The sequence below is a fragment of the Selaginella moellendorffii genome, unplaced genomic scaffold, assembly GCF_000143415.4.
Source record: "Selaginella moellendorffii unplaced genomic scaffold, v1.0 SELMOscaffold_55, whole genome shotgun sequence".
In the NCBI taxonomy this organism is placed as follows: domain Eukaryota; kingdom Viridiplantae; phylum Streptophyta; class Lycopodiopsida; order Selaginellales; family Selaginellaceae; genus Selaginella; species Selaginella moellendorffii.
In genome coordinates this window covers 513,372-535,593 of record NW_003314316.1, presented here as the reverse complement: position 1 = coordinate 535,593, position 22,222 = coordinate 513,372, and the positions used below count along the sequence as shown (strand labels likewise).

General features: G+C 49.3%; 7 protein-coding genes across 8 annotated transcripts; 2 read left to right on the top strand and 5 right to left on the bottom strand.

The window, feature by feature from the left end:
- Positions 1-9,845: 9,845 nt before the first annotated feature.
- Positions 9,846-11,995, bottom strand: LOC112350898 (pentatricopeptide repeat-containing protein At2g13600-like). 2 transcript variants are annotated; one of them, XM_024687919.1, is made up of 2 exons: positions 10,542-11,995; positions 10,132-10,489 (listed from the first exon to the last, which is right to left on the bottom strand). In XM_024687919.1, exons 1-2 carry the CDS (start codon positions 11,974-11,976, stop codon positions 10,245-10,247), a joined length of 1,680 nt encoding a protein of 559 aa, XP_024543687.1. In that variant the 5' UTR covers positions 11,977-11,995; the 3' UTR covers positions 10,132-10,244. The 2 variants fall into 2 exon arrangements, with proteins under 2 accessions (XP_024543686.1, XP_024543687.1); XM_024687918.1 differs by having other exon boundaries at positions 9,846-11,995.
- On the top strand, positions 11,988-13,426 carry LOC9661951 (4-hydroxy-tetrahydrodipicolinate synthase, chloroplastic). The gene is made up of 3 exons (XM_002982852.2): positions 11,988-12,261; positions 12,345-13,305; positions 13,370-13,426. The coding sequence occupies exons 1-2, from the start codon at positions 12,065-12,067 to the stop codon at positions 13,270-13,272; spliced, it is 1,125 nt and encodes a 374-aa protein (XP_002982898.2). The 5' UTR covers positions 11,988-12,064; the 3' UTR covers positions 13,273-13,305; positions 13,370-13,426.
- Positions 13,427-13,650: 224 nt separating this feature from the next.
- Positions 13,651-14,509, bottom strand: LOC112350872 (glycine-rich cell wall structural protein 1.0-like). The gene is made up of 3 exons (XM_024687854.1): positions 14,448-14,509; positions 13,893-14,129; positions 13,651-13,783 (listed from the first exon to the last, which is right to left on the bottom strand). The coding sequence occupies exons 1-3, from the start codon at positions 14,507-14,509 to the stop codon at positions 13,651-13,653; spliced, it is 432 nt and encodes a 143-aa protein (XP_024543622.1).
- Positions 14,510-14,803: 294 nt separating this feature from the next.
- Positions 14,804-16,426, bottom strand: LOC9662324. Its single transcript, XM_024687882.1, has 2 exons — positions 15,251-16,426; positions 14,804-15,200 (listed from the first exon to the last, which is right to left on the bottom strand). The coding sequence occupies exon 1, from the start codon at positions 16,401-16,403 to the stop codon at positions 15,282-15,284; it is 1,122 nt and encodes a 373-aa protein (XP_024543650.1). The 5' UTR covers positions 16,404-16,426; the 3' UTR covers positions 14,804-15,200; positions 15,251-15,281.
- Positions 16,427-16,750: 324 nt separating this feature from the next.
- LOC112350871 (pentatricopeptide repeat-containing protein At5g27110-like) lies at positions 16,751-18,511 on the top strand. Its single transcript, XM_024687853.1, has one exon. The coding sequence runs from the start codon at positions 16,751-16,753 to the stop codon at positions 18,509-18,511; it is 1,761 nt and encodes a 586-aa protein (XP_024543621.1).
- Positions 18,512-18,695: 184 nt separating this feature from the next.
- LOC9662323 (probable calcium-binding protein CML21) lies at positions 18,696-19,801 on the bottom strand. Its single transcript, XM_002982740.2, has 4 exons — positions 19,510-19,801; positions 19,188-19,435; positions 18,949-19,126; positions 18,696-18,886 (listed from the first exon to the last, which is right to left on the bottom strand). The coding sequence occupies exons 1-4, from the start codon at positions 19,799-19,801 to the stop codon at positions 18,771-18,773; spliced, it is 834 nt and encodes a 277-aa protein (XP_002982786.2). The 3' UTR covers positions 18,696-18,770.
- A 106-nt stretch (positions 19,802-19,907) lies between these two features.
- LOC9661948 lies at positions 19,908-21,789 on the bottom strand. Its single transcript, XM_024687881.1, has 4 exons — positions 21,344-21,789; positions 20,742-21,294; positions 20,622-20,672; positions 19,908-20,575 (listed from the first exon to the last, which is right to left on the bottom strand). The coding sequence occupies exons 1-4, from the start codon at positions 21,692-21,694 to the stop codon at positions 19,950-19,952; spliced, it is 1,581 nt and encodes a 526-aa protein (XP_024543649.1). The 5' UTR covers positions 21,695-21,789; the 3' UTR covers positions 19,908-19,949.
- Between the last annotated feature and the right edge of the window lie 433 nt (positions 21,790-22,222).

The window sequence follows — 22,222 nt, the reverse complement described above, 5'->3', positions numbered from 1 at the left end:
CTAGAAAGACAATTCAAATAGTACTAGGCTAGATGACTTCCTAAGAAGTCTAAATTCAAGGGTTTATATATTTTTTGTTGCAATTGTGTTTTATAAATTATAATAACCCTTGAAATCCTTTATTTTGGTTTAAAATTATGACTTTAAAGTTGATTTGAGTATTGGTAAATTCATATAAAGTTATAATTGGTTCATTAGGATTTTGTAGTTGATTAATGTAAGCCACAAATTTTTCCTTTCCAATTTGCCAACTTACCTCGTCTATCCGACTAACACTGCCTTGGCTTGTGTTAAGTTCCCTTGCCAAGGTTCTCACTTATTGTACTAGCTCCTACTTGGTCCTACTTGGTTTCAGCTTCTCACTGCACAAGCAACGGAGTGTTAGCTATCCATCTACGGATTCCCAAATCTCTCCCAATCCCCCTCCCCGGGTTAAACTGGACTTAAGGTTCAACTACACTCCCCGCAGGCACAAGCAGCAAAGCACACCAAGCCTCCAGGTTCCTAACACCCCTTGGTACAACAAGACTTGATCATGGGACCCTCTAAATCCCAAGCCTTGGGTGCAGCACTTGCTTCGGGACGTCAGGGCGAAACACCGGGGCCTAATGGCCCGGTATGGGTATGGAGAGTTCCTTCAAAACTGGTTCCTAGACCTCACTATCCCTACTATACTTTTGGAACCCCCTGCTGCCCCCCCCCCTGGGAGACGCACGCTTTGGGCTTTCACCCCTTGACCCGTATTAGTACTTGGACTTAGTCTCTGGCTCGATCTCGGACTTGATCTCGGATCCGACTTCGGATTCGGTCTCGGACTCGATCTCGGACTCGATCTCGGACCCGATCTCGGACCCGACCTTGGACTCAACCTCGGACTCGGTCTCGGACCCGATTTCGGATCTCGGACTCCGTCTCGAACTCAGTCTCGAACTCGGTCTCTGAGTCGACCTCGAACTCAATTCCGGACTCTATCTTGAACTCGGTCTCCGAGTCGGTCTTGGACTCGATCTTGGACTCGGTCCCATTCGATGAACTCTTTATCATTTTGGTCATGCTTTCGGGGATCCTTTAGCCTACGACACCTCGGGGAGTTGGTTCCTTACAACTCCACCACCCATAGAAGAAGTTTGATGCCCACATCGAACGTCTCTTTTTTATCCTACGACTTGTTGACCATGTCTCTGAAGGCATCCCCCCACTTAGCGGTGTGCCTAACCATGTCTCTGAGGGCATCCCCCCACTTAGCGGTGTGCCTAAGTTAGCCTCCCCGGCCAACGAAATATAGGTGTCCCTATACTCCTCACCTCACCACGCCCTAGTATAGGGTCGGGACTTGAACCCAACCTTGCTTTACTAGGGGGTTGGGACTTGAACCCAACCTCCGTAGAATACGTCTACGGATTCGACATCCCCGCAGGGAGTCGGGCATAGTTCCCTATGCCTGGTCAACCTTGCTAACCCATGCTAATTAGCTTATCTTCGGCACACCTTCGGGTCCCAACATATGCCATTGCTCAACTTCACAAATTGATACTTTAATTGAACTTTGCATAAGTACATAGAGTTCTGCCTTGCAGAAATTCCTTCACTAGATCTCGCGCGTTCGCTAAGTTCTCTTCCGGTTCCCATGTTGCTTCGCAGTATGGAAATCCTTTCCACTTCACATGGAACTCTCTCACCTAGCATCCTTGTCGCTTGCTTTTGCGCGCATTGAAGATGGCCTCGACTTCGTATTCCTCTTCCCCTTGAATAGCCTTAGGTAAAGGTCTTATTTGGTCCTTGCGAAGCGGATCCTCAAAGTACGGCTTGAGTAAGTTCACGTGGAACACTGGGTGCATCTTCCCCATCTCTTGAGGAAGTCGGAGTTGGTAAGCCACTTTACCGATTCATGCCTCAATCTCGTAAGGCCCCGCGAACCTGCTTAAGGAACTCAAGATCAATTCATTTACAGGAATACATGTGTTTTTACCTTTGGGTCAACTTTCGGCTGATCCCACTTGGTAGCCTGAGGTTCTTGGTGTTAAGCCACACCTTCTCCCCAGCTTGGAACTCTATATCCCGGCGCTTCTGGTTCGCGTACTTGGTTTGCCTTTGTTGCGCCCGTTCCAAGGAATCCCTCACTAGATTCCAAATGTTGAGTCTTTCCGCCGTGAATGCCTCCACTACGGGTAGCTCTCCATGATACTCGGCCACGCCGAGTTCCATAGGACCTTTAATAGCTCGCCCATTGATGACTTCCCATGGACTCACCCCGATACTCGAATGTGGTGAGTTGTTATAACACATTTCCGCAAGTCCCAAATGACTTACCCAATCGGTCTGGTCTACCGAGACATAGCATTGCAAATAATCCTCCAGCTGCCTATTCACCCTTTCCGTTTGTCCGTCTATCAAGAAGTGTTAGTGCCACCAAACTTGACTTAATACCCCATACTTGTCTGTGGGTGATAAGCTGTGCTGAATTTCAACTTGGTGTGATACTGTTCCAAGAGAGTCCTCCAAAACCTATTAGTGAAGATCTTATCTCGATCTGAGATGATCTCTTCTGGCCTTCCCCGCACTCGAACCACTTGTTTGAAGAACAGCTTCGCCACACCTTCCGCATCCACTTCCGTTATGGTGGGTATGAAATATGCCATTTTCGAAAATTGGTCCACCACCACGAATATTGCATCAAACCCCTCGCTTGGGGGAAGTCCCGTGATGAAGTCCATCGTAAGACATTTCCACGGACGATCTGGAATTGGGATGCTTTGCAACAAACCCCCACTAGCCTTAGTCACGGCTTTGACCTGTTGACATGTTGGACATATCTTTACATAATCTTGGACATCCTTAGCCATATCTGGCCAATGGTACTTCCTCTTGAGTAAGCCCATCATCTTGGGCACTCCGCCGTGTCCTGCAAGAGGTCCGTCATGACACTCTTCTAAGGCTACCTTCCTTAGTTCCCCTTCTGGAACATACACCCTCGTTTGCTTGTAATAAATGAGTCCGTTGCGTTCCGCATAGCCTGTTTTCTCTTCCGTTGGCAGCTCGCCTCTCTGGTAAGTTTCCCGTGCCTCTAGATTCCTCAGCAACACTTCTTGTGCTAGACCATCGGTCTCATATGCTGTTCGCACATCGTCCCAAAAGGTTGCTATTGCGCTGGATATCGCCAACCTTAAGCTCGCTTTTTGACTTAGTGCATCCGCCACGATGTTGCACTTCCCAGGCTTGTACAGAATCTCGCAATCAAACTCGGCCAAGGCATTGGCCCACCGACCTTGTTTCCCTCTTAGATCAGGTTGTGACAAGAAGTGTTTCGTTGCCACATTGTCCGTGTAAACCTTGAAGTGTCTCCCAAGGTAGTGTCGCCACTCCTTGAGCGCCTTGACCACCGCAAACAATTCCTTCTCGTGGGCAGGCCACTTCCGTTGAGCCTTGTCCAACTTCTTCGAGAAGAACGCTACTGGATGGTTGTCTTGCTTCAAAACTGCGCCCAACGCAAAGTCCGAAGCATCCGTTTCTACCTCAAAGTCCTTACCAAAGTCTGGTAATGCCAACACGGGAGCCTTCCTCAACTTCCCTTTGAGGTGGACGAATGCCGCCTCGCATTCCGCTATCCATACCATCTTCGCTTTTTCTGTTTGGTCCGTTAAGGGCAGGGCTACTCTTGAATAGTGTTTGATAAACTTTTGGTAGTAGTTGCATAGCCCCAAGAACGCCCTCAACTCATGTACATTCAATGGTCGCTCCCATTCCTGGATCGCTTGGACCTTCTCTAGGTCCACTTTGAGCCCGTCCTGGCCCACCACATGCCCGAGAAACTTTACCTCTTGTTGAGCAAAGTCACATTTGCTCTCTTTAGCATATAGTTTGTGTTCCCTTAGTTTCTCAAACACCTTCACCAAGTGTTCGGCATGCTCCTCTAGCATCTCGCTATAGATCATGATGTCGTCGATATAGACGACCACGAAGTGATCTAGATAGGGTACAAAGATGTGATTCATCAACACCGAAAACGTTGCCGGCGCATTGCATAGCCCGAAGGGCATCACCAGAAACTCAAAGCTCCCATACCTCGTTCGACAGGTTGTCTTCTCGACATTTTCCTCGGCTACCCTGATCTGGTAGTATCCCGACCTTAGGTCAATCCTCGAGAAGTATTTTGCCTTTCCCAACCTATTGAACAGGTCCTCAATTCTTGGCAAATGGTACTTGTTCTTCTTTGTATACTTGTTAAGCAACTAGTAGTCTATGCACATGTGCATAGAACCATCTTTCTTTTTCATAAATAACACTAGCGCCCCATACGGCGACTTGCTCAACCTAACATACCCTTTGTCCACCAACTCCTCTAGTTGGCACTTGAGCTCCTTGAGTTCTTTTTCATTCAAACGATAGGGGGGACGAACCACCGCCTCAGCACCCTCGACTAGCTCAATCTTATGTTCTATCGGTCGTGCGGGGGGCAACCCCGCCGGTAGCTCCTCCAGCATGGTATCTTAGAATTGGTCCAACACCCACTGGATCACTAAAGGTACTTCTTCCGTTCCTGTCTTTTTGTTACTCTTCACCGAGAGTAAGCACAAAAAGGCTGCCTTAGTTCCTTTAGTGAGTTGTCCTTTCGTGGACACCAGGTTTAAGCAGGAATCTTTGGCCTTGCTTTGCCCTACCTTTAGATCTTGGGCCTCCACCTTAGATCTTCTTCCTTGAGCATTTGCCAGTATCACAAGGTTCCTACCTTGTTCATGTAGGGCTACCATGAACCGATTGAACCAATCCATCCCGAAGATCACGTCAAATCCTGCCATGCCCAACACGGTGAAGTCCATGTCTACTTTCCAAGTCCCTACTTCGACTCTCGCTTGTCAAAGTACCTCATCAGTGCTTTGGCTACCTTGAACAAACTCTATAGTCCTTGGTTTGCCTAGCCGCTGCACCGTTAGTCTAGCTTGCCGGACTATGTCTGCAGCCACAAAATTATCCGAAGCACCCGTGTCAATAAGGATCTTAACAAAGCTACCTCCGAGCTTCCCTCGGAGGGCTAGCAGATGTCGCGAACGACTCTCTACCAAAGTTGCTTGTGTAATGAGTAACTTTGAGTTAGGGACTGGATCAAATACCTCAGTTTGGACTTCACCCGACTTGATGGCCATATTGGCTCTGGCCTTCTTCGGGTAGGGACATTCCCTCGAAAAGTGTCCTGCTTCACCGCAGTTGTAGCATATGTTGTTTCCCACGCTGCTATACGACTTGACCTTTTTATCCGTGGGTTTGTCTCTTTTCGCTTGACTCCCCCACGTACTCGTTCGCTGGCCACCGGATTTGCCTTTTCGGAACCCCGAGGACTCATTCTTAGAGAAACTCTTCTTGAATTTCCCCTTGCTATATGTTCCCCTTGGTTTGGCCCCTTTGCTAAATGTGGATCCCAACCCCGTCATGTTCCCCTTTCGCAGGCTATCGTTGAAATGCACCTTGATGGCTGCATCCAACGCTTCCTTGTAGTTGGTTGGGTTCCACCGCATCACCTCACCGCGAGCCCAGGTTTGCAAACCTGATATGAAGGCATGGAACACATCCATATCCCCCATGTCCATGACAAGTATCCTCTTTGCCATAAACCCATTCACATACTCCTGAATGGTTTCGGTCTGTTTTAGCCTACTCAGCTCGTCCCTTAAATGCAAGGTAGCATTTGAAGGAACGTAAGTCGCGCGGATCCTCGCCTTCATCATTTCCCAAGTGGCCACCGGTCCTTCGTTGGCCTCTGTCATTCTCCACCAAGACTTGGCATTATCTGCCAAGTATAGTTTTGCACATGGGACCTTCTTTGAGCTCGGTAACCGCAACGCTCGGAAGTAGTCCTCCATATCGTAAAACCAATCCTCCACCACCTTATAGTCGTTCACTCCCTTGAAGACCGGTGGGGGCTTTGGTTTGTACTTGGGAACTGCCTGAGGGACTGATTCCACTTCGGTCTGTTCGACTTTGTTTGGTTTTGCCTCAGTCCCTGCCGAAGGGTCCACACCTTCTGCGCCACCAGCATCTGCAGTCTTTCGCTTTTTCTTCTGCTTCTCATTACACTTTAGCTTGCATACGAGAGTCTCCAGCAGGGCATTGGTCTGCGCCAATTGTCTTTCTAGAACGTCCAATCGAGCCTTAGACGACCGAACCTCGCCACCGGACTCCTGTTTGGAAGTTTCCTCACTAGAGTCCTCCTCATGCAAGGATTCCTCATCCATAGCCTCTTGTTCGACCGGAGGCTCCAGCTCTGGTGGAGGTTCCATCTCCACCTGGGTTCGCTTACACCCTGGCTTTGCCATCTCCCAACAATCCGCCTCTATCCTTAGCTAGAACTGAGGAAAAGTCTCCGATACCAAATATTTGCCAGCTTACCTTGTCTATGCGACCAACACTGCCTTGGCTTGTGCTAAGTTCCCTTGCCAAGGTTCTCGCCTATTGTACCAGCTCCTACTTGGTCCTACTTGGTTTCAGCTACTCACTGCACAAGCAACGGAGTGTTAGCCATCCATCTACGGATTCCCAAATCTCTCCCAATCCCCCTCCCCAGGTTAGACTGGACTTAAGGTTCGGCTACACTCCCCGCAGGCACAAACAGCCAAGCACACCAAGCCTCCAGGTTCCTAACACCCCTTGGTACAACAAGACTTGATCATGGGACCCTCTAAATCCCAAGCCTTGGGTGCAGCACTTGCTTCAGGACGTCGGGGCGAAACACCGGGGCCTAACGGCCCGGTATGGATACCTCTACCCCCCCACTTCCATCCTGAAGGGAAGGCCCAAGCCCCTAAGAAGGGCGAGGACCAATGAGCCACAAGGTACTCAAGTGGGGCACCACTCCACATGAGTCGGGAGCACCGCAGTCGGTTTCCCTTTCAGGAGTGGGAGCTGCTCTTGAACACTTCCCTGGGTGGTCCCTCCGGCACCACCCAAGCCCATGCTCACTCCCACCCAAGGCCCCTCGGCCCTAGTCTCAACCTCAAGTCAGTTTGGAAGCACCACTGGAGAGTTCCTTCAAGACTGGTTCCTAGACCTCACTATCCCTACTATACTTTTGGAACCCCCTGCAGCCCCCCCCCCCTGGGAGATGCACGCTTTGGGCTTTCACCCCTTGACCCATATTAGTACTCGGACTTAGTCTCTGGCTCGATCTCGGATCCGACTTCGGATTCGGTCTCGGACTCGATCTCGGACTCGATCTCGGACCCGATCTCGGACCCGACCTCGGACTCAACCTCGGACTCGGTCTTGGACCCAATTTCGGATCCCGGACTCCATCTCAAACTCGGTCTCGAACTTAGTCTCCGAGTCGACCTCGGACTCAATTCCGGACTCTATCTCGAACTCGGTCTCCGAGTCGGTCTTGGACTCGGTCCCATCCGATGAACTCTTTATCATTTTGGTCATGCTTTCGGGGATCCTTTAGCCTACGACACCTCGAGGAGTTGGTTCCTTACAATTAATACTTGTGTTATAGCATTAGATTTTGTTTCTATCATACTTATCAACAATTACATTAATGATTTTATGGAAGTTTTAAATTCTTTTATCATTCTATTATCATTTAACAGAAGTTCAAGATATTTCACTTGATTTATCATCATCGCTTTTTCATCTTTTGAAGAAAAATGCCGTGAATGTGACTTCAGGTATCGAAAGTTATCTATCGGCTAGTCCTTTTGGATATTCTTTTCTTACTTCCACGACGGCAAGAGGTCGGTATTGTTGGTTCCCTTTATCAACCCCTCTTGTTCAAGTGTTAGTAAACTGGGCTTAGCACCTGTACTTAACCAGATGGAAATAAGGTAAAAACTCCTATATGTTTCTAGCTGAGCATACTCGGTCTGGCTTTTAGTTCTCTTTTGCTCTGTTTTGCACTAGCTTGACAAGAACCCTTGCGTATTGAGATTGGTCCCTTAATATCACTGGATGATAGCTTATTATGTTTACCAAACACCCTCGCTATCATGCCTTTTATGTTAGTCTCATTTCGGTCCTAAATGCTAATTATGGAAAGTGTCTAAATTCACTCGTTTGGCATATTTACAGAATGTAGAGATCAGCTTGAACACAATGGTGTTCGTTCTATGTCTAAATTCACAATCTAGGGATATTCCATATTTAGTAACTAAAGGTAGTTTAAGGTGAAAGTTTAAAGCGTGTGTTCCTCAAGGGGGTGTTGGGGGTTCTAGGGATAGTGAGTAGGTCAAGCATGGCCGACCAACCTGAGGCATAGTCTAACTTCTGCTTGTGTATCTGTCCTTGTTCTGCGTTTGGCTTGGGTTTAAGCCCAAGTTCCATTCCATGCTAGCTGGTGGAGTGTCCATCTCCTTGCGTTAGGCCACTAGTATGCCGAAATAGCGCTAAACTCCATTTAACTCCGTTTTGCGTGCTAGTCTTTGCAAAGAGATGTTGGTTGCTCTAGGATTGTTCTAAGTCGCTCCGGGCTCCTGTCCCTTTGCTCCTTGGGTTGTATGCTCGGGAGTTGCTCTATGGTCTAGTTCCGTTGCTCCTTTGCTCCATGTTTGGAAGTTTGGCACCGTTCCTTCATTCAGTGGCCCAAGGCCCTGAACCTTGGGTTTCGCACCACATTCCTTTGGACACGTGGCATGTGACATGTTACATTTGTCACGTGGCACAAAGAGGGTTTAGGTTCTGCTTTGTGGTTTTATCCTATGGTAAATCACCATAGGATAAAATGTAAAAACCACATGTGCTATAAGGAGGGATCTATAAATATATATGTACACATACATATATACATTTCCAAAGGTTTAATTTACCTTTGGCTAAAAAGGTAGGGTGTTAAGAGAGTTGGGCTTTTAAAAGAGTTATGGTTTATAACTTTTATTCACAAAAGTGTGAAACTTGCAAGAAAATATTGTAAATTATAAATAATTAAAGAAATTAACTTAAGAAACAATCTAAAAAGGCCTTAGTGCATCTTGTTTTCCAATTGGTTAAAAGTCTTGAGATATTTGGGCTGGGTGACCTCTCATGTATATACATATATATGTATATATATGTATATATAAGCCTGGGTCTAAACCTTAATTAATATATCTATATCTATTTCTATATCCCAAGCACTCATAGCAAAAATTCTTAAATATTTTTAACAACAGTTTTATCTATAATAAAATATAAGTATTGTATTTTAAAATAACTAGTGCTATAATGATATGATATTTATATAGTAGGAATATTAAAGTACACAAATAATATTTATTTGATAAATTTTTAAAACTTATTATTTAAAATAATTAGTGTTTTATATTTTTATAATGTAAGTATCAAAAATTATAAATTTATTTAAACAGCTAACATATTTACAATTCAGACATGGTTTTGAAACTAAAAATAACTCCTATTAAATTTAACAGTAATATCAATTAATCTAAAAACTATCAAAACTTGTAAAAATTCTTTTGTTCTATAATAGGAAAACCAATAAGTAAGAAAATATTTCTACAAAATTTAATTCAATCTTGTACTGTGAGGTCTAAATCCATGCATTCACAGTACTATTTTACACTTTTTAAGTTTATACTCCAATAAAAAATTATATTATTTATTTTAAAATATTTATTAAGTCAATCATTTATAAAATTCATGTTTAATTTTTTATTTTAATGTTCTAAAATTAAATACAGCTAGCCAACTGGTATTATAAAAAATCTAAATTATGTACACTGAATAACGTTAAACCGCTTTTAGTAACTTTTTGATTCATTAGTTTACTGTAGAACTATAGCAAGAATATTTTAAAATATATTGATAAATAATAAATAAATAAGTCCAGTCATTTTATCTTATAATTGATATTCTTCTAAATAATGTATATTTAATTTTGAGCTGCTACTTCTTGTTAAACGTGAAAATATTTGCCAGCAAAGAGTACGTCGCGGAGGATTCGCCACCAAAGCTGGTCAGTGCGTCAAACGCTACCTTCCCCACGCTCTCGTTCTTCCACTTGGTCGCGGCGCTCAGCAGCGTCGTCCAGGTCAGGGAATTCGGCTGGAAAGGCATCTTTCTCGCGAGCTCGAGCGCCTCATCGATCTGGTTGGCCCTCCCGAGAAGATCGATCAAGCAGTGGTAGTGATCCATGTCGGGGGCGACTTGGTACACGCGGCTCATGGCCTCGAAGTAGTACTCCCCCTGCTCGACGAGACCGGCGTGGCTACAGGCGCTGAGGATCGACGAGAAAGTCATGGCGTCTGGCCGGAGCTTCTGCTCGATCATCTCGCGGAAGCTGGAAAACACTCGGTGGCAGTCCCCAGCCCGGCTGTAACACGCGATGATCGAGCTGAAAGTGACCAAGTCGGTGGTGAAAGCCGAGTAGAAGACTCTCGCGGCGTGCGCGGTGCATCCACAGCTCCCGTAGAAATCCACCAGGGCGTTCGTGATGAGAACTTCGGCTTCCAGGCCATAGCGGTGGACGTCGGCGTGGATCGTTCTGCCCATCTCCATAGCCGAGAGCTTGCTGCAAGCATTGAGAGCCGAGACGAAAGTTAGACTGTCTGGAGTGGAAGTACCTTCTCGCCGCATTCGAGCGAAGGATTCTAGAGCGGAGTGGCTCTCGCCGTTGTCACTGTATCCCAGGATGAGTGTGTTCCACGAGACTGTGTCGTGGCGAGGCATGGAGTCGAAGACTTTGCGAGCGAGCTCCATGGAGCCACACTTGGCGTACACGTCCACCAGGGAGCTCGCAACGAAGAGGTCTGTGTCGCAGCCAGCGATCACTGCTTGGCCATGGATTGCCACTCCCTTGTCCAGCCAAGCTTCTTCTTCGTCTCTAGCTCTAGCTTTCTTCTTCGACTGCGCTGCTGCCAGAGCCGAGCAGGCACCGATCACGGCAACGAAGGTCCGAGAGTTTGGAGCGAACCTCTCGGCTTGCATTTGCTGGAAGAGCTCGAGCACCATCTTTTGATCGTCGCCACTCTCGGAGAATCCCAGCAGTAGCGAGTTCCAGGAGACGACGTCTCGAGCAGGCATGGAATCGAAGACCAGCTTTGCCTTCTCCAGGCTCCCACACTTCGAGTACATGTCGATCAGAGTGTTGGCGACGAAGAGCTGTGACTCGTAACCAAGCTGCTTGGCTCTCCAGTGGAGCTCCACTCCCTTTTCCAAGATCTTCTCGAGTGTGTCGTCGCCAGCTCGCTTGGCCAAGCTCGAGCAAGCCATCAAGCCGGCGACTAGAGTCCGAGCGTCCGGAAGAACACCGCCACCTTGACGCTCCAATCGAGAGAACAGTCCAAGAGCTTGCTCGGGCTCGCCATTCTCGACGTATCCCAGCATCATAGAGTTCCACGAGACGATGGAGCGATGGAGCATCACGTCGAAGATCTGTCGAGCTTCCACCACGCTTCCACACTTGGAGTACATGTCGATCAAGCTGTTGGAGACGAAAGTGTCCGAGTCGCAGCCATTCTTCCTGGCTTGCGAGTGGATCATCCGGCCTTTCTCCAGAGATCCCAGTCTCACAAGCTTCCCGTCCATAACTTTCGGCTCTTCTCTCGATGCCAAACTCGAGCAAGCCGTAAGAACAGCCACGAAAGTCCGCGAATTCGGAGAGCTCGATCCATCTTCTCGCTCCATGCCGTGGAAAAGATCCAGCGCCGTGCTACCTTGGCCGTTTGCCGCGTATCCCAGTATCAAGGAATTCCAAGAAACCACTGTACGATGATCCATCGTGTCAAAGATCTGGCGAGAGAGCTCCATGCTCTCACACTTGGCGTACATGTGGACAAGACTGTTCATCACATAGTTCGTGGCGTGGAATCCAGCTTCGATCGCATCGCTGTGGATTCTTTTGCCGCTGTCGAGATCTCTGGTGCTGCCACAGGCCTTCAATCCGGCCAGCAAGAGGAAGAGGTCCAGTCGATCCTGCTGCCGCTCGAACGAACGCCTGCGATCCAGGAGGAGATATTTCGCGGCGGAGATCTTACATTTTGGAGCTGGAGCGCGCATTCCCCTGGATTCATCGCGTATCGATCCATCGCATTGGGAAGAACCCTAAAAACGGGTTTATCAGGATTTTAGGGCGAGGGCGAGAAGAATGGAGGCTTCCATCGCAATGCCGGAGATCCGGACGCAAGAATGCCGGGCGCTGGCGAGCTCTGCGCTCTGCGGCACGCTGGGAAGAGCGCCGCGATCCGCCGCGCGCTGCGGATCTAGGAAAGCTTGTCTCCAAATCAGAGCGGCTGTCATGCAATCCACACCATTGCCGATGCGTAGCAACGAGCTCAAGAACAGGTAACCAGAATTTCGAGAGATCTCTGGATTGTAGATTTCTCCTCGCGTTCTTCTATTCGTTTCTCTGATATATTTTCTTGCAGTACGCCCGTGGAAGAGATGAAGAAGCTGAGGCTCATCTCGGCTATCAAGACTCCATATCTTCCAGATGGAAGGTTTGATCTGGAAGCTTACGATTCACTGGTAAGAACCCAGGTCGATCACGGTGTGGAGGGACTTATCGTAGGGGGAACCACAGGAGAGGGTCATCTCATGAACTGGGACGAGCACATCATGCTCATCGCCCGCACGGTGAATTGCTTTGGAGACAAGATAAAAGTGATTGGAAACACTGGCAGCAACTCCACTCGAGAGGCGATCCACGCGACCGAGCAGGGATTTGCGGCGGGCATGCATGCTGCGCTCCACATCAATCCTTACTACGGGAAGACGTCCATGGATGGGCTTTTGCTCCACTTCAAGAGCGTGCTCGCTATGGGTCCGACTGTGATCTATAACGTTCCCGGAAGAACTGGCCAAGACATTCCACCGTCGGTGATCGAGAAGATAGCGAGCAGTCCAAACTTCCTGGGTGTCAAGGAGTGTATGGGAAACGAACGCGTGAAGCACTACACTGAGCAGGGGATCGCGGTGTGGAGTGGAAACGACGATCAGTGCCATGACTCGAGGTGGGACTTCGGTGCTCGAGGTGTGATTTCGGTGGTGAGCAACTTGGTTCCCAAGTTGATGCACGAGCTCATGTTCTCCGGGAAGAACCAGGAGCTCAACGAGAAGCTGATGCCTTTGATCAACTGGCTGTTCGTGGAGCCGAATCCCATCGGACTAAACACTGCCTTGTCGCAGCTCGGGCTCATCCGGCCGGTCTTTCGGCTACCGTATGCTCCTCTCAACGTTGAGAAGAGGCAAGAGTTCGTGAAGATCGTCGAGGGCATTGGACGCGACAATTTCCCTGGCTGCACGGAAGTCCGGCTGCTCAAGGACGATGATTTTCTTCTCGTGGAGAGGTACTGAAGGAGAGAAATTCTCAGAGTTTCAGTGCTGTTGGTAAGCCAAGTTTGTTTCCTTCTTTCCTTTGGATTGCTAATCTAAGCTTGTGGAGTTTCATCAGGTTCTTATGAAACTGGCAGAGAAATGTATCAATCATATCGTGATTTTCGTTTCCTTTTTTCCGTCCATTGTTTTTCGCAGAAGGCGTTACACCCAGCCAGTGTTCATGAGATCCGAGAGGAACATTTGTGTGGAATCTACCGCGCGAAGAACGTTACAAAGTCGCCACCTGGTATTTAAGAAACCGCGATTGCGTCATTCATTCAGCAGATCCGAAATTCTAAGGCTCTGAATGGCTTCGCCAGTGCTTCTTGCGACTCTCCTCGTTTTGTTCTACACATTTCAAGGTAATAGGCAGTTCATTTTCTTTCGGGAACTCATTACACTATCATCTCTTGCCAGAAATCTCTGCTCGAGCGCCGCCGCCGCCACCGCCTCCGCCACCACCATGTCATCACGGCCATGGACTCGTAGACTATGAGCTTACAGCGCCCACCGAAAATATAGTCACTACTTCTCATCACGAGCAGCAGAGTTGCAACCATCACAAGAAGAAGCGTCACAGGAAAAATCACCACCAGCACCACAGTCCGCCGCCACCATTGGTGCCGCCAACATCAGAGCCACCACCACCACCGCCATCGCACTTTACGACCACACCGCCATCGCCACCCCATTTTACACTTTCGCCACCATCGCTGCCGCCACCTTCACCGTTCCATGCCTGGTTTCCACCACCGCCATCGCCTCCACTGGCAATGTTTCCACCACCATCGCCGCCGCCGCCACCACCACAGCCGTTGTTTGAGCCTCCCCCTTTCCTTCCCATTCAACCACCAGTGTTTTCTCCACTAATGCACTAACTACAAATAAGGGGTAATAAAAATGTATAGTTGTTTCTTGTAAATACTGCTCCTTTGATGGAATCTCTTAGGGGAGTTGCTGAATCTCTAGAAGTTTGAAGAAGAGAAAAAGAATCGACTATAAAATATCTGGAATAATTCAACCTGAGCTACATATTAAGAGTGAACTCTCTTTAATAGCTAATGCTTGATGATGTTCAAAGTGCTGAGCTTCTCCCAAGCAAAGTCCTTAAGCTCTTGCTTGGCGTCCTTGGCTCCCATAATCAACATCCTTGCCTTGTAGAATTTCTTCCATCTTCTTCTCTAGGATAGACGGCCTCCTCATGTTCTTCCTCCATCCTGGCTATAACTGCCTCCATTTTCTTCTCTTGGTTATGCAGGTTCTTCTTAAGCTGCTGATTCTCAGCCCACAATCTTGAAGATCCTTCAAGAAGCTCTTCCAACTCTTGGATTTGCTGACCTGCTCAAGCAGATCCTTAAGCCTTTGATCTCCATTTGCATATGTCAGCTCGAGCTTCTTCATAGCCTGCTGGTACATGGAAACAAAGAACTGGCTGCTCTCATACTTGCTGTTCATGTGCTGGAGACGATTCTCGTAGACAATCTTTTTCTCTTGGGCTAACTTCTCGAGATCCAAGAGATTCTAAGGTACATTTAATCATTAAATAAATAATGACTATTTACACACAAAGTTTATGGTGGTGAGCCAATAACGTTGTCCCGGGAGCGATTCAATCCAGATTCTCTCCCGAGAGCTCTTCCCTCGGCAGGAAATCCCCCACGCAGCGTTTCTTCGGCAGCGGCTCCGCATTCTTGAGCATGTTTTTCTGCAGTGGAATGTTGTAGACCTTGAGCGTCGGTTGACAGAGGAGCCGACGCTCCTTTGCCCGTCAGAGCACTATTGCTACCAATCTGTGCAAGTCGTAGCTTGGCGTGGTAAGAGTCGTAGCTCTGCGGTCTTGTTTAGCTTTTCGAGCTTACCTCCGCGCAGGCGCAGGCAGGATCGCAGAGTTTTTCACGTGTTCCTCACTGCAAATCTCCAGTTATGCAAACAGTGAAGAAGGCAAATAAGTACTCACCTCTCTCTCGCAAGATGCTCGCGAGATTCTCCTATGGCTCGACGTTGAAGCTGGGTATGAATGCGCAGCTGAGTGCAGTGCCCGTGTCCGCACTCGAAGCTGACGAGTGCCAAGTTGAGTCCTCGAGGTTGTACGCATACGGCGCATACACGTACAGGGTCCCGTAGCGATCCGAGAAAACTATTGTGCTCCCAACAAGCAGCGCCTGGATATCCGAGTTTCTTCTCGACGGCCTCCCGCCATACAGCTCCTTATACCGCCTGCTTGACAAAACCTTCCACTCTCCTGCCACAGTGTCCAGCTCCCAGAGCACCACGCAGCTAAACGAGTGCGTCACCATGAAATTCCTGCCTCTCCACCTCAAGACTCCAGATAAGGCGGTGCTGTCAAGGAGCTTGTACTCCTTGTAGACAGATTCATTGAGGGGAGTTGGATCGCGATCACCCGCAAAGTGCTTGTGACAAGACCAGGCCATGGAATCTGGATTGTAGGCCATGAGAAAGTATGGCGGGTAATGGAGCCCCGCGCTTCCCAGCACGGAGCCGTCGATCTTCGTATTTGCGCCGTCGTGCTCGCCAATAAAGGGCACTGCCGAGGTCCACACCCGCGACTCTGAATCATACTGGCGCGCCTGGTAGATCACTTCGTAGTCACTGCCAACTTCACTGTAGGTGATCGCCAGCTTGTAGGAACCTTTGGACGGATCAGCCTGGAGATGGATCCTTTCCATGGTGCAGAGCGGACGACAAGGGATATCGATTGGAGGCAGCCGCCTCCATTTGTTTGTCAATGGATTTCCTACCACAAACTTCCATGCTGTGTCAGGCGTGCTCCAGTAGCGGCCCTCGTCTGGTAGCAATCCGCAAACCAGGCCGTGTGAAGAAGAAACCCCAATGGAGAAACACCCACGAGGCCCTGGATTCAATCCGGTAGATCTTCTTGCGCCGCTGCCCGGGAACCACACTTCTCTGTGGATGCTGTCCTTGGCGCGCAAGACACAACAGACCTGGTCCCTGTTCTTCCATTGCTTGGCGAATCCCTGCGAAGCAATGGCGCTGTGCCAGGATCTACAAACACATCGCAGCCTCCCCAGATCGTCAAGCTCCAAGCCCGCAAAGATCTGGAGCAAGAGATCCTTCGTTATGCACTCCATTCTGCCCTGACACGAAGGAAAACCCAATTTGGATGATGCCCTAAAAGGGGTTAAGACCATTCTCCTTTTTCTTTCTTCACTCTCTCCAACGACTTGGGAGATTTGTCGACGGAAAGAGAGCAAGCAGTCCAGAAGCTGACCGGCAAGACATTGAAGAACCAATTGAAAAGCAATTGAAAACTTCTGCAAGAGACGTGAAAACTGAGGCCTTCTCATGAGCATATTTATAGAATCAATTTTATATGTTTTAAATCTTGTTTTAAATAAGGATAAAAAGTTGGCAAGTCCAACTCTTATGGTTAACTTTTTTTATGGTGCTATTAGCACAAGCCACCACGCTGATAAAAATGTATGGCAAATGCGGCAGCTTGCAGCGCGCGTGGGATGTTTTTGATGCCATCCCCAACAAAGATTTAGTGTCGTGGACTGCCATCATCACTGCTTATGCCCGAAATGGGCATGGCCGCCAAGCGATCCACCTCTTCCATGAGCTGGAATCGCAGGGATTCCATCCCGATGCCTTCACCTACACCGCTGCTCTGGACGCCTGCTCATCGAGCAAGGATCTAACACAGGGCAAAGCACTCCACTCAAAGATTCGAGAAAGAAATCTCGAATCCAATGCCGCAGTTGCAAATGCGCTGATGAACATGTATTCGAATTGCGGTTTCTTAGATCTAGCGAGGAATATATTTGAAAATGTAAAAGAAAGAAACGTAATATCTTGGAACACGATGATTGGAGCAAATACCCAGTGTGGACATTTTGGCAAGGCTTTGGAGCTATACAAAGAGATGGATTTGCCGCCGACGCCCGCGACGTTCGTCAATGCCATCGCTGCGTGCTGTGGACTGCTGGATCTCTCGCAGGGAAAGATCATCCACTGCCAGGTTCGATCCATGGGGCTGGAAGAGAACGCGATCGTGGCGAGCGCGCTCATCGATTTCTACGGCAAATGCGGTAGGCTGGACGAGGCGCGAGGGGTGTTCGATCGGATCAAGAACAGATCGAGAAGCGCCCACGTCTGGACGGCGATCATATCGGCCTACACACGATCGGGGCATCCGGCCAGAGCGCTCGAGATCTACAGAGAAATGGCCAGCATCCGAGAGATCCATCCCGATGCGGTGACGTTCGTTGCGGTTCTAAACGCGTGCTCGATCTTGAGGTGCCTAGAAGAGGGCCGACAGATACACAGGATGATCGCGAGCGATCAAAAGAGAAGATCGATGCTGGAAGAGAATGGATTCGTGGCGAATTCGCTCATCAATCTCTACGGCAAGTGTGGCTGCGTAGAAGACGCGAGGAAAGTTTTCGATTTGATCAAGAACAGAGATGTTGTAAGCTGGAACTCTATCATTTCAGCGTACGTCCAACAGGGCAATCACCGTGAAGTGATCCATCTCTTCCAGAGAATGGAATCAGCGCTGGAACCCAACGAGATCACATTCCAGAGCGTGCTAGCGTCGTGCTCGCAAGCCAGAGATTTTGATCTGGGCTGCGAGATCCACGCTCGTATCGATCGCCAAGGCTCCATCACGCTCGCTCGCGATTCAAAGCTCGCGATCGCGGTCGTGGAGATGTACTGCGGGTGTGGCTTCCCGGATCGAGCTCAGAGGATCATCGAGGAGCAAAGAATTCCGGATTCTTGCGCATGGACGACGACGCTGGCGGCATACGCTCACGAATCCAGACTCCCGGAGTTTTTCGAGCTTCATCTCGAAATGGAGCTCCACGGGGTGGATTTCGACGCTGTAACTTACGTGTGCCTTCTCACTGCATGCAGCCACGCGGGGATGATTGATCGAGGAAGAGACTTCTTTTCCTCCATGGCCGATGATCGAAAGATCTCTCAAGCGGTGGAGCACTACGCGTGTGTTGTGGATCTGCTGGCGAGGGCGGGGTGGCTAACTCAAGCCGATGAGTTGATTCGGGTGATTCCGTTTGAAGTTGATGTAGAAACGTACATGGCGCTGCTGGGTGCGTGCAGAATGCAGAATGACTTCTGTCTGGGGTGCAGGATTGTGCGGCGTGTTCTGCAGTTGAACCCACGCCACCTTGGTGCATACTCTCTACTCCACAACATGCTCACCAACTTTGCAAGTTAAGTGTTTGTGTGGCCATGATCGAAGTTAAGTAGCATGGCATCCCTCAGGGTATTGTATTTCAATTCTCTTCCCGTTTGTGTTTCTGCTTGAGTTACTTGGGATCAAATGCTGTTGTTTATATTGCTAGGAAATCATATCAAGCTTGTCAAGGGACCTCTAAAGCGTTGTCCATTTTGCCTAGTAGCGAATTACCTCCAGAGAATGTGTTAGGAGAAAAAAAAAAAAAAACTCATCCGGACAACGAGTTTGGCTTCACGTCTCATTCTTCCTCGTCTTCGTCTGCATCTTCTTCTTCTTCGATCCCAACCCAATCAGTAAAAGCAAACAGAAACTCCTTAAACGTGATCATCCCATTCTTGTCCCAATCCATTTCCTCTGTCGAGTACGAGAAGCATGAAGAAAGTTACGGAAGTTTCTGGTTTTTTCTTGAGAGTTACCAAATCTCTTGACGCCGATGCTCTCGCCCGACGAGGACTGCCCCGGAGAAGCCTCGTTAATGGCCGTGATCATCTCCTTCCTGCTCACGTAGCCATCGCCATCCTTGTCGAAAAACCTGAAAGTGTCTACAATCGTCTCGAAAGTCGACTCAAGCTCCGCTAAACCAATGCGAGATTTCTAGAGAAGGTTCTCAGCTTGGAAGAAGAAAAAAGGAGCAAGAGGAAAGCTTAGCACTTACGAGATTTTTCAGTTGAGACCCCTTGCCTTTGTCCTCCTCTTTTTGCTTGACGGGCTTGGCGCCAGTCTCGCCCAGCAGATAAACCAACGCTAGAACGATGATAAACTCCTTGAAGTCCACACCTTTGCTCTTGTCCATGTCGCTCTCCTCATGGAACGCTTTCACCTCGGTATCAGTAAACTCCACCTGGAGCTCTCGGAAGCACGTCTTCAGTTCCTCCAGATCGATGGTTCCACTATCATCCTTGTCTGCGATGCGATAGATCCAAAGAACAAGGATCTTATAAGCAAAGCTATTGCGACGGAGAGAGAGGGGAAGTTACCAAATTTCTTGAAGACGCCCCTCACTTGCTCGAAGGACTTGTCAATCTTTGGGAATTTCATGAGAATGCTGTTGAAGGATTTGAAGGGCGATGGTCCGGCCTTGGCGCGCTTGCGCATCGCCTCCACCATTCTCCTCTCGATCTTGGAGACGTCATTCAATTGCACATCCTTGCTCCCCTTGATGCCCATCCCCAGCGCTGTTAGGGTTTCCAAATGAGCCCTAAAAATCTCTCTTTGATGGCATGCCGCCACGTGGCACCAGTCGGCCGGTATTCTCGGTCCAACTACCATGTCACTTTCACATGACTGTGACACGGCCGTTGGTCCATCTGATTAGGGCTCCTCTGAAACAAACAAAGTCGTTATCAAAGAGCTTGATCTTCTCGCAATGGGGTTCTTCAAGTAACATTCATTCATAATAGATTTGATTCTCTGGTTCTTACATTTTTTGTGCAGAGATTTGATGAGAAAAAGAGTTTCCTCGCCACAGCAGCAGCAAATTCCAAGCGAGGTGATGAATGTCAAGAAACTGGACACCACTCTCGAGCCGATTACGATCAATCTCAACAGCCAGCAGTTCCAGTGCAATTCTCACGGCCACTGGTGTCCAGGTCGGAGGAAAAAATCGATTCTCGTTTTGCTTCTTGCGCTGAATCTCTTCCTGTTTCTCCAGTGAGTGAGCCCGCCGCGGGAAAAATGCACGAGGAAGTTCTACGGCTCCGGAAGGAGAAAGTCTCACTGGTAAACCCACTCGACTCGAAATGGATAGTAAACTGTTAACGATCAAACAGGAGAGGGAGATCATCAAGTACGCCAGGCAAGAACAGGAGATGAAGAACCTCAAGGAGAAGCTAAACTTGATGGACCTCAAGTACAAAGTACTCGTGGAAATGGTAAACAAAACGCGAACCGAGAGGAATGAAAAAAATTTCCGGAAAGAAAAGGGTGGACTGAACTGACATCTTTGCAGTGGTCGCAAAATAAAGTGAATCACGGCGAGGACGATCAAGACCCGATTGACGCAACGGAGAACGAGCACTTGGACATGAAAGGCAGTCGGTTCATCTGGCCAAAGCAGCATTACAGTTAGAAGCAAAACCGATTTGGTTACCTCCAACTCGCAGGATAAGACTTGTGTACTCTTTTTTCTTCTTCTTATCGCCTTGCAAAGGAAAGCAAAAAACACAGTCAGAGCTCCAATCTCCCTTCCAAATCTCCACAGACCTCACACCATTGATCGAAGAAACGCCGGCCTCGGCTGGCTTGTCCCAACGTCTTCCGGTGAGAACTTTGGCTGCGGAGGCATGGCCGAGTCGTCCAGCGAAGCGAACGAGGGATAAAACGCAGCGGGAGCCGACCACGGGCAATGCTGCCTCTCGTGGTGAACCGGCTCCACCTTGCTCCACCTGGAAGTCCTCAAGTCCAGCACCACCACTCCTTCCTGCTGCTCCACCCGGCGGTGCGAGCTCGAGACGTACACCAGGTGATCCACCGCCGCGCACCTCCAGTTGTGCTGCGTCACCTTGCCCCGGAACACCAGCTCGTAAAACTCCTCCGGCATCGCACTGATAAACTCCCACCTCGCCCCCGGAGGAGCGCCATCGATGAGCCTCCACACTTGCATTCGATTCCCATCGCGCCTCAGCGGCGTGCATGCCACCAGCAGCAGCAAGCTCCCCTCCGAGTTGAGAAGCTTGAGCCCCCACCGGCACTTCCTCTCCAGCTGCGGCGGAAGCTCCACTCCCGAGATTTTGAAAGTGATCATGTCCTGTGCCGTGAGCGTCCTGTCACGGAAGGCCTTAGTGCTGTAGACAAGCCCGTTGCTGTACGTACCGAAGAAGAACTGGTTCCGGTAAGTGAGGAAGGCGACCCTGTGCCACGACCCCGCCAGGCCGGACAAGATCTTCTTGCTCTCTTCACCACCGCCGCTGGGTTTGAGCGAGTAGACTTTGAGGCTGCGGTTCGTGGACACCACCGCGAGGCAGCCGGCCTGGGGGACGAAGAGCTCCTTGACGAAGCCGGTGATCGGGTTCCAGGCCAGGTACCTCGACGAAAAGTTGTCATCGCAGTTGACGCAGCCGGCCTCGATGAAGATGAATCCACCCACGACCACCGCCTCGTAAAAGGTCCCCTTGAGCGAGGCCGGGAGCGTGATCTGGTGGCGAAGCCCCGAGCGCGGATCATACAGCCACACCCATTTCTTCTTGTACCGCCCGATGAGAGTGACGAGCCAGCCTTTTGGGACACAGCCCAGCTCGTGATCCAGCAGCGCTTTCCTGTGAGCAAAGCCCGGCGATTGGATGGCGTCGTTCCAGCTCTTGCAGACGCTGCGTGCTCGGACGATGGCCAGCAGCGGGAGGCGGAGGAGGATGAGATCGAGGAGCTCCGACGGGAGAACCGCCCAGTCCTCGCCGGACCACCGCCGCCGCCTCCTTGGCTCCTCGAGCCTCATCGCCTTCCCTCTTCCCCTAAAAGAGAGAAGCCACCACCACCACCACCTCCTTTTTCCAATAGGGCGGCTAGCACCAACCACAGGGTTGGCTCACCTTTTTAATCGCCATCTCTTCCTCCATGCATGGCCTGCACACGACCCATCGGCTTATAAGCATGGTTTTACTAGAAATCACCGAGCTTTCTTCTACTTTACTTTCTTCATGGAGTGAAAGGGAAAAATCCCGGCCGCTTCATCAATCTCTCCGCTGCCCGCATTGC

Coding starts and splice junctions, on each gene's coding strand:
- LOC112350898 (XM_024687918.1), bottom strand. CDS start 11,976: ATGCGCGCTCCAGCTCCAAAATGTAAGATCTCCGCCGCGAAATATCTC.
- LOC9661951 (XM_002982852.2), top strand. CDS start 12,065: ATGGAGGCTTCCATCGCAATGCCGGAGATCCGGACGCAAGAATGCCGG. Junction 12,262..12,344: donor AGCAACGAGCTCAAGAACAG/GTAACCAGAATT, acceptor ATTTTCTTGCAG/TACGCCCGTGGAAGAGATGA.
- LOC112350872 (XM_024687854.1), bottom strand. CDS start 14,509: ATGGAGGAAGAACATGAGGAGGCCGTCTATCCTAGAGAAGAAGATGGA. Junction 14,130..14,447: donor GATGGAAGAAATTCTACAAG/GCAAGGATGTTG, acceptor TTGAATGGGAAG/GAAAGGGGGAGGCTCAAACA. Junction 13,784..13,892: donor AATGGTGGCGGCGGACTGTG/GTGCTGGTGGTG, acceptor GTAAGCTCATAG/TCTACGAGTCCATGGCCGTG.
- LOC9662324 (XM_024687882.1), bottom strand. CDS start 16,403: ATGGAGTGCATAACGAAGGATCTCTTGCTCCAGATCTTTGCGGGCTTG.
- LOC112350871 (XM_024687853.1), top strand. CDS start 16,751: ATGTATGGCAAATGCGGCAGCTTGCAGCGCGCGTGGGATGTTTTTGAT.
- LOC9662323 (XM_002982740.2), bottom strand. CDS start 19,801: ATGGTAGTTGGACCGAGAATACCGGCCGACTGGTGCCACGTGGCGGCA. Junction 19,127..19,187: donor GGTCTCAACTGAAAAATCTC/GTAAGTGCTAAG, acceptor AACCTTCTCTAG/AAATCTCGCATTGGTTTAGC. Junction 18,887..18,948: donor CATCGGCGTCAAGAGATTTG/GTAACTCTCAAG, acceptor CGTACTCGACAG/AGGAAATGGATTGGGACAAG.
- LOC9661948 (XM_024687881.1), bottom strand. CDS start 21,694: ATGATCCGCGCTCGGGGCTTCGCCACCAGATCACGCTCCCGGCCTCGC. Junction 21,295..21,343: donor CCGGAACCAGTTCTTCTTCG/GTACGTACAGCA, acceptor CTTCCGTGACAG/GACGCTCACGGCACAGGACA. Junction 20,576..20,621: donor TCTTATCCTGCGAGTTGGAG/GTAACCAAATCG, acceptor TGCTTTGGCCAG/ATGAACCGACTGCCTTTCAT.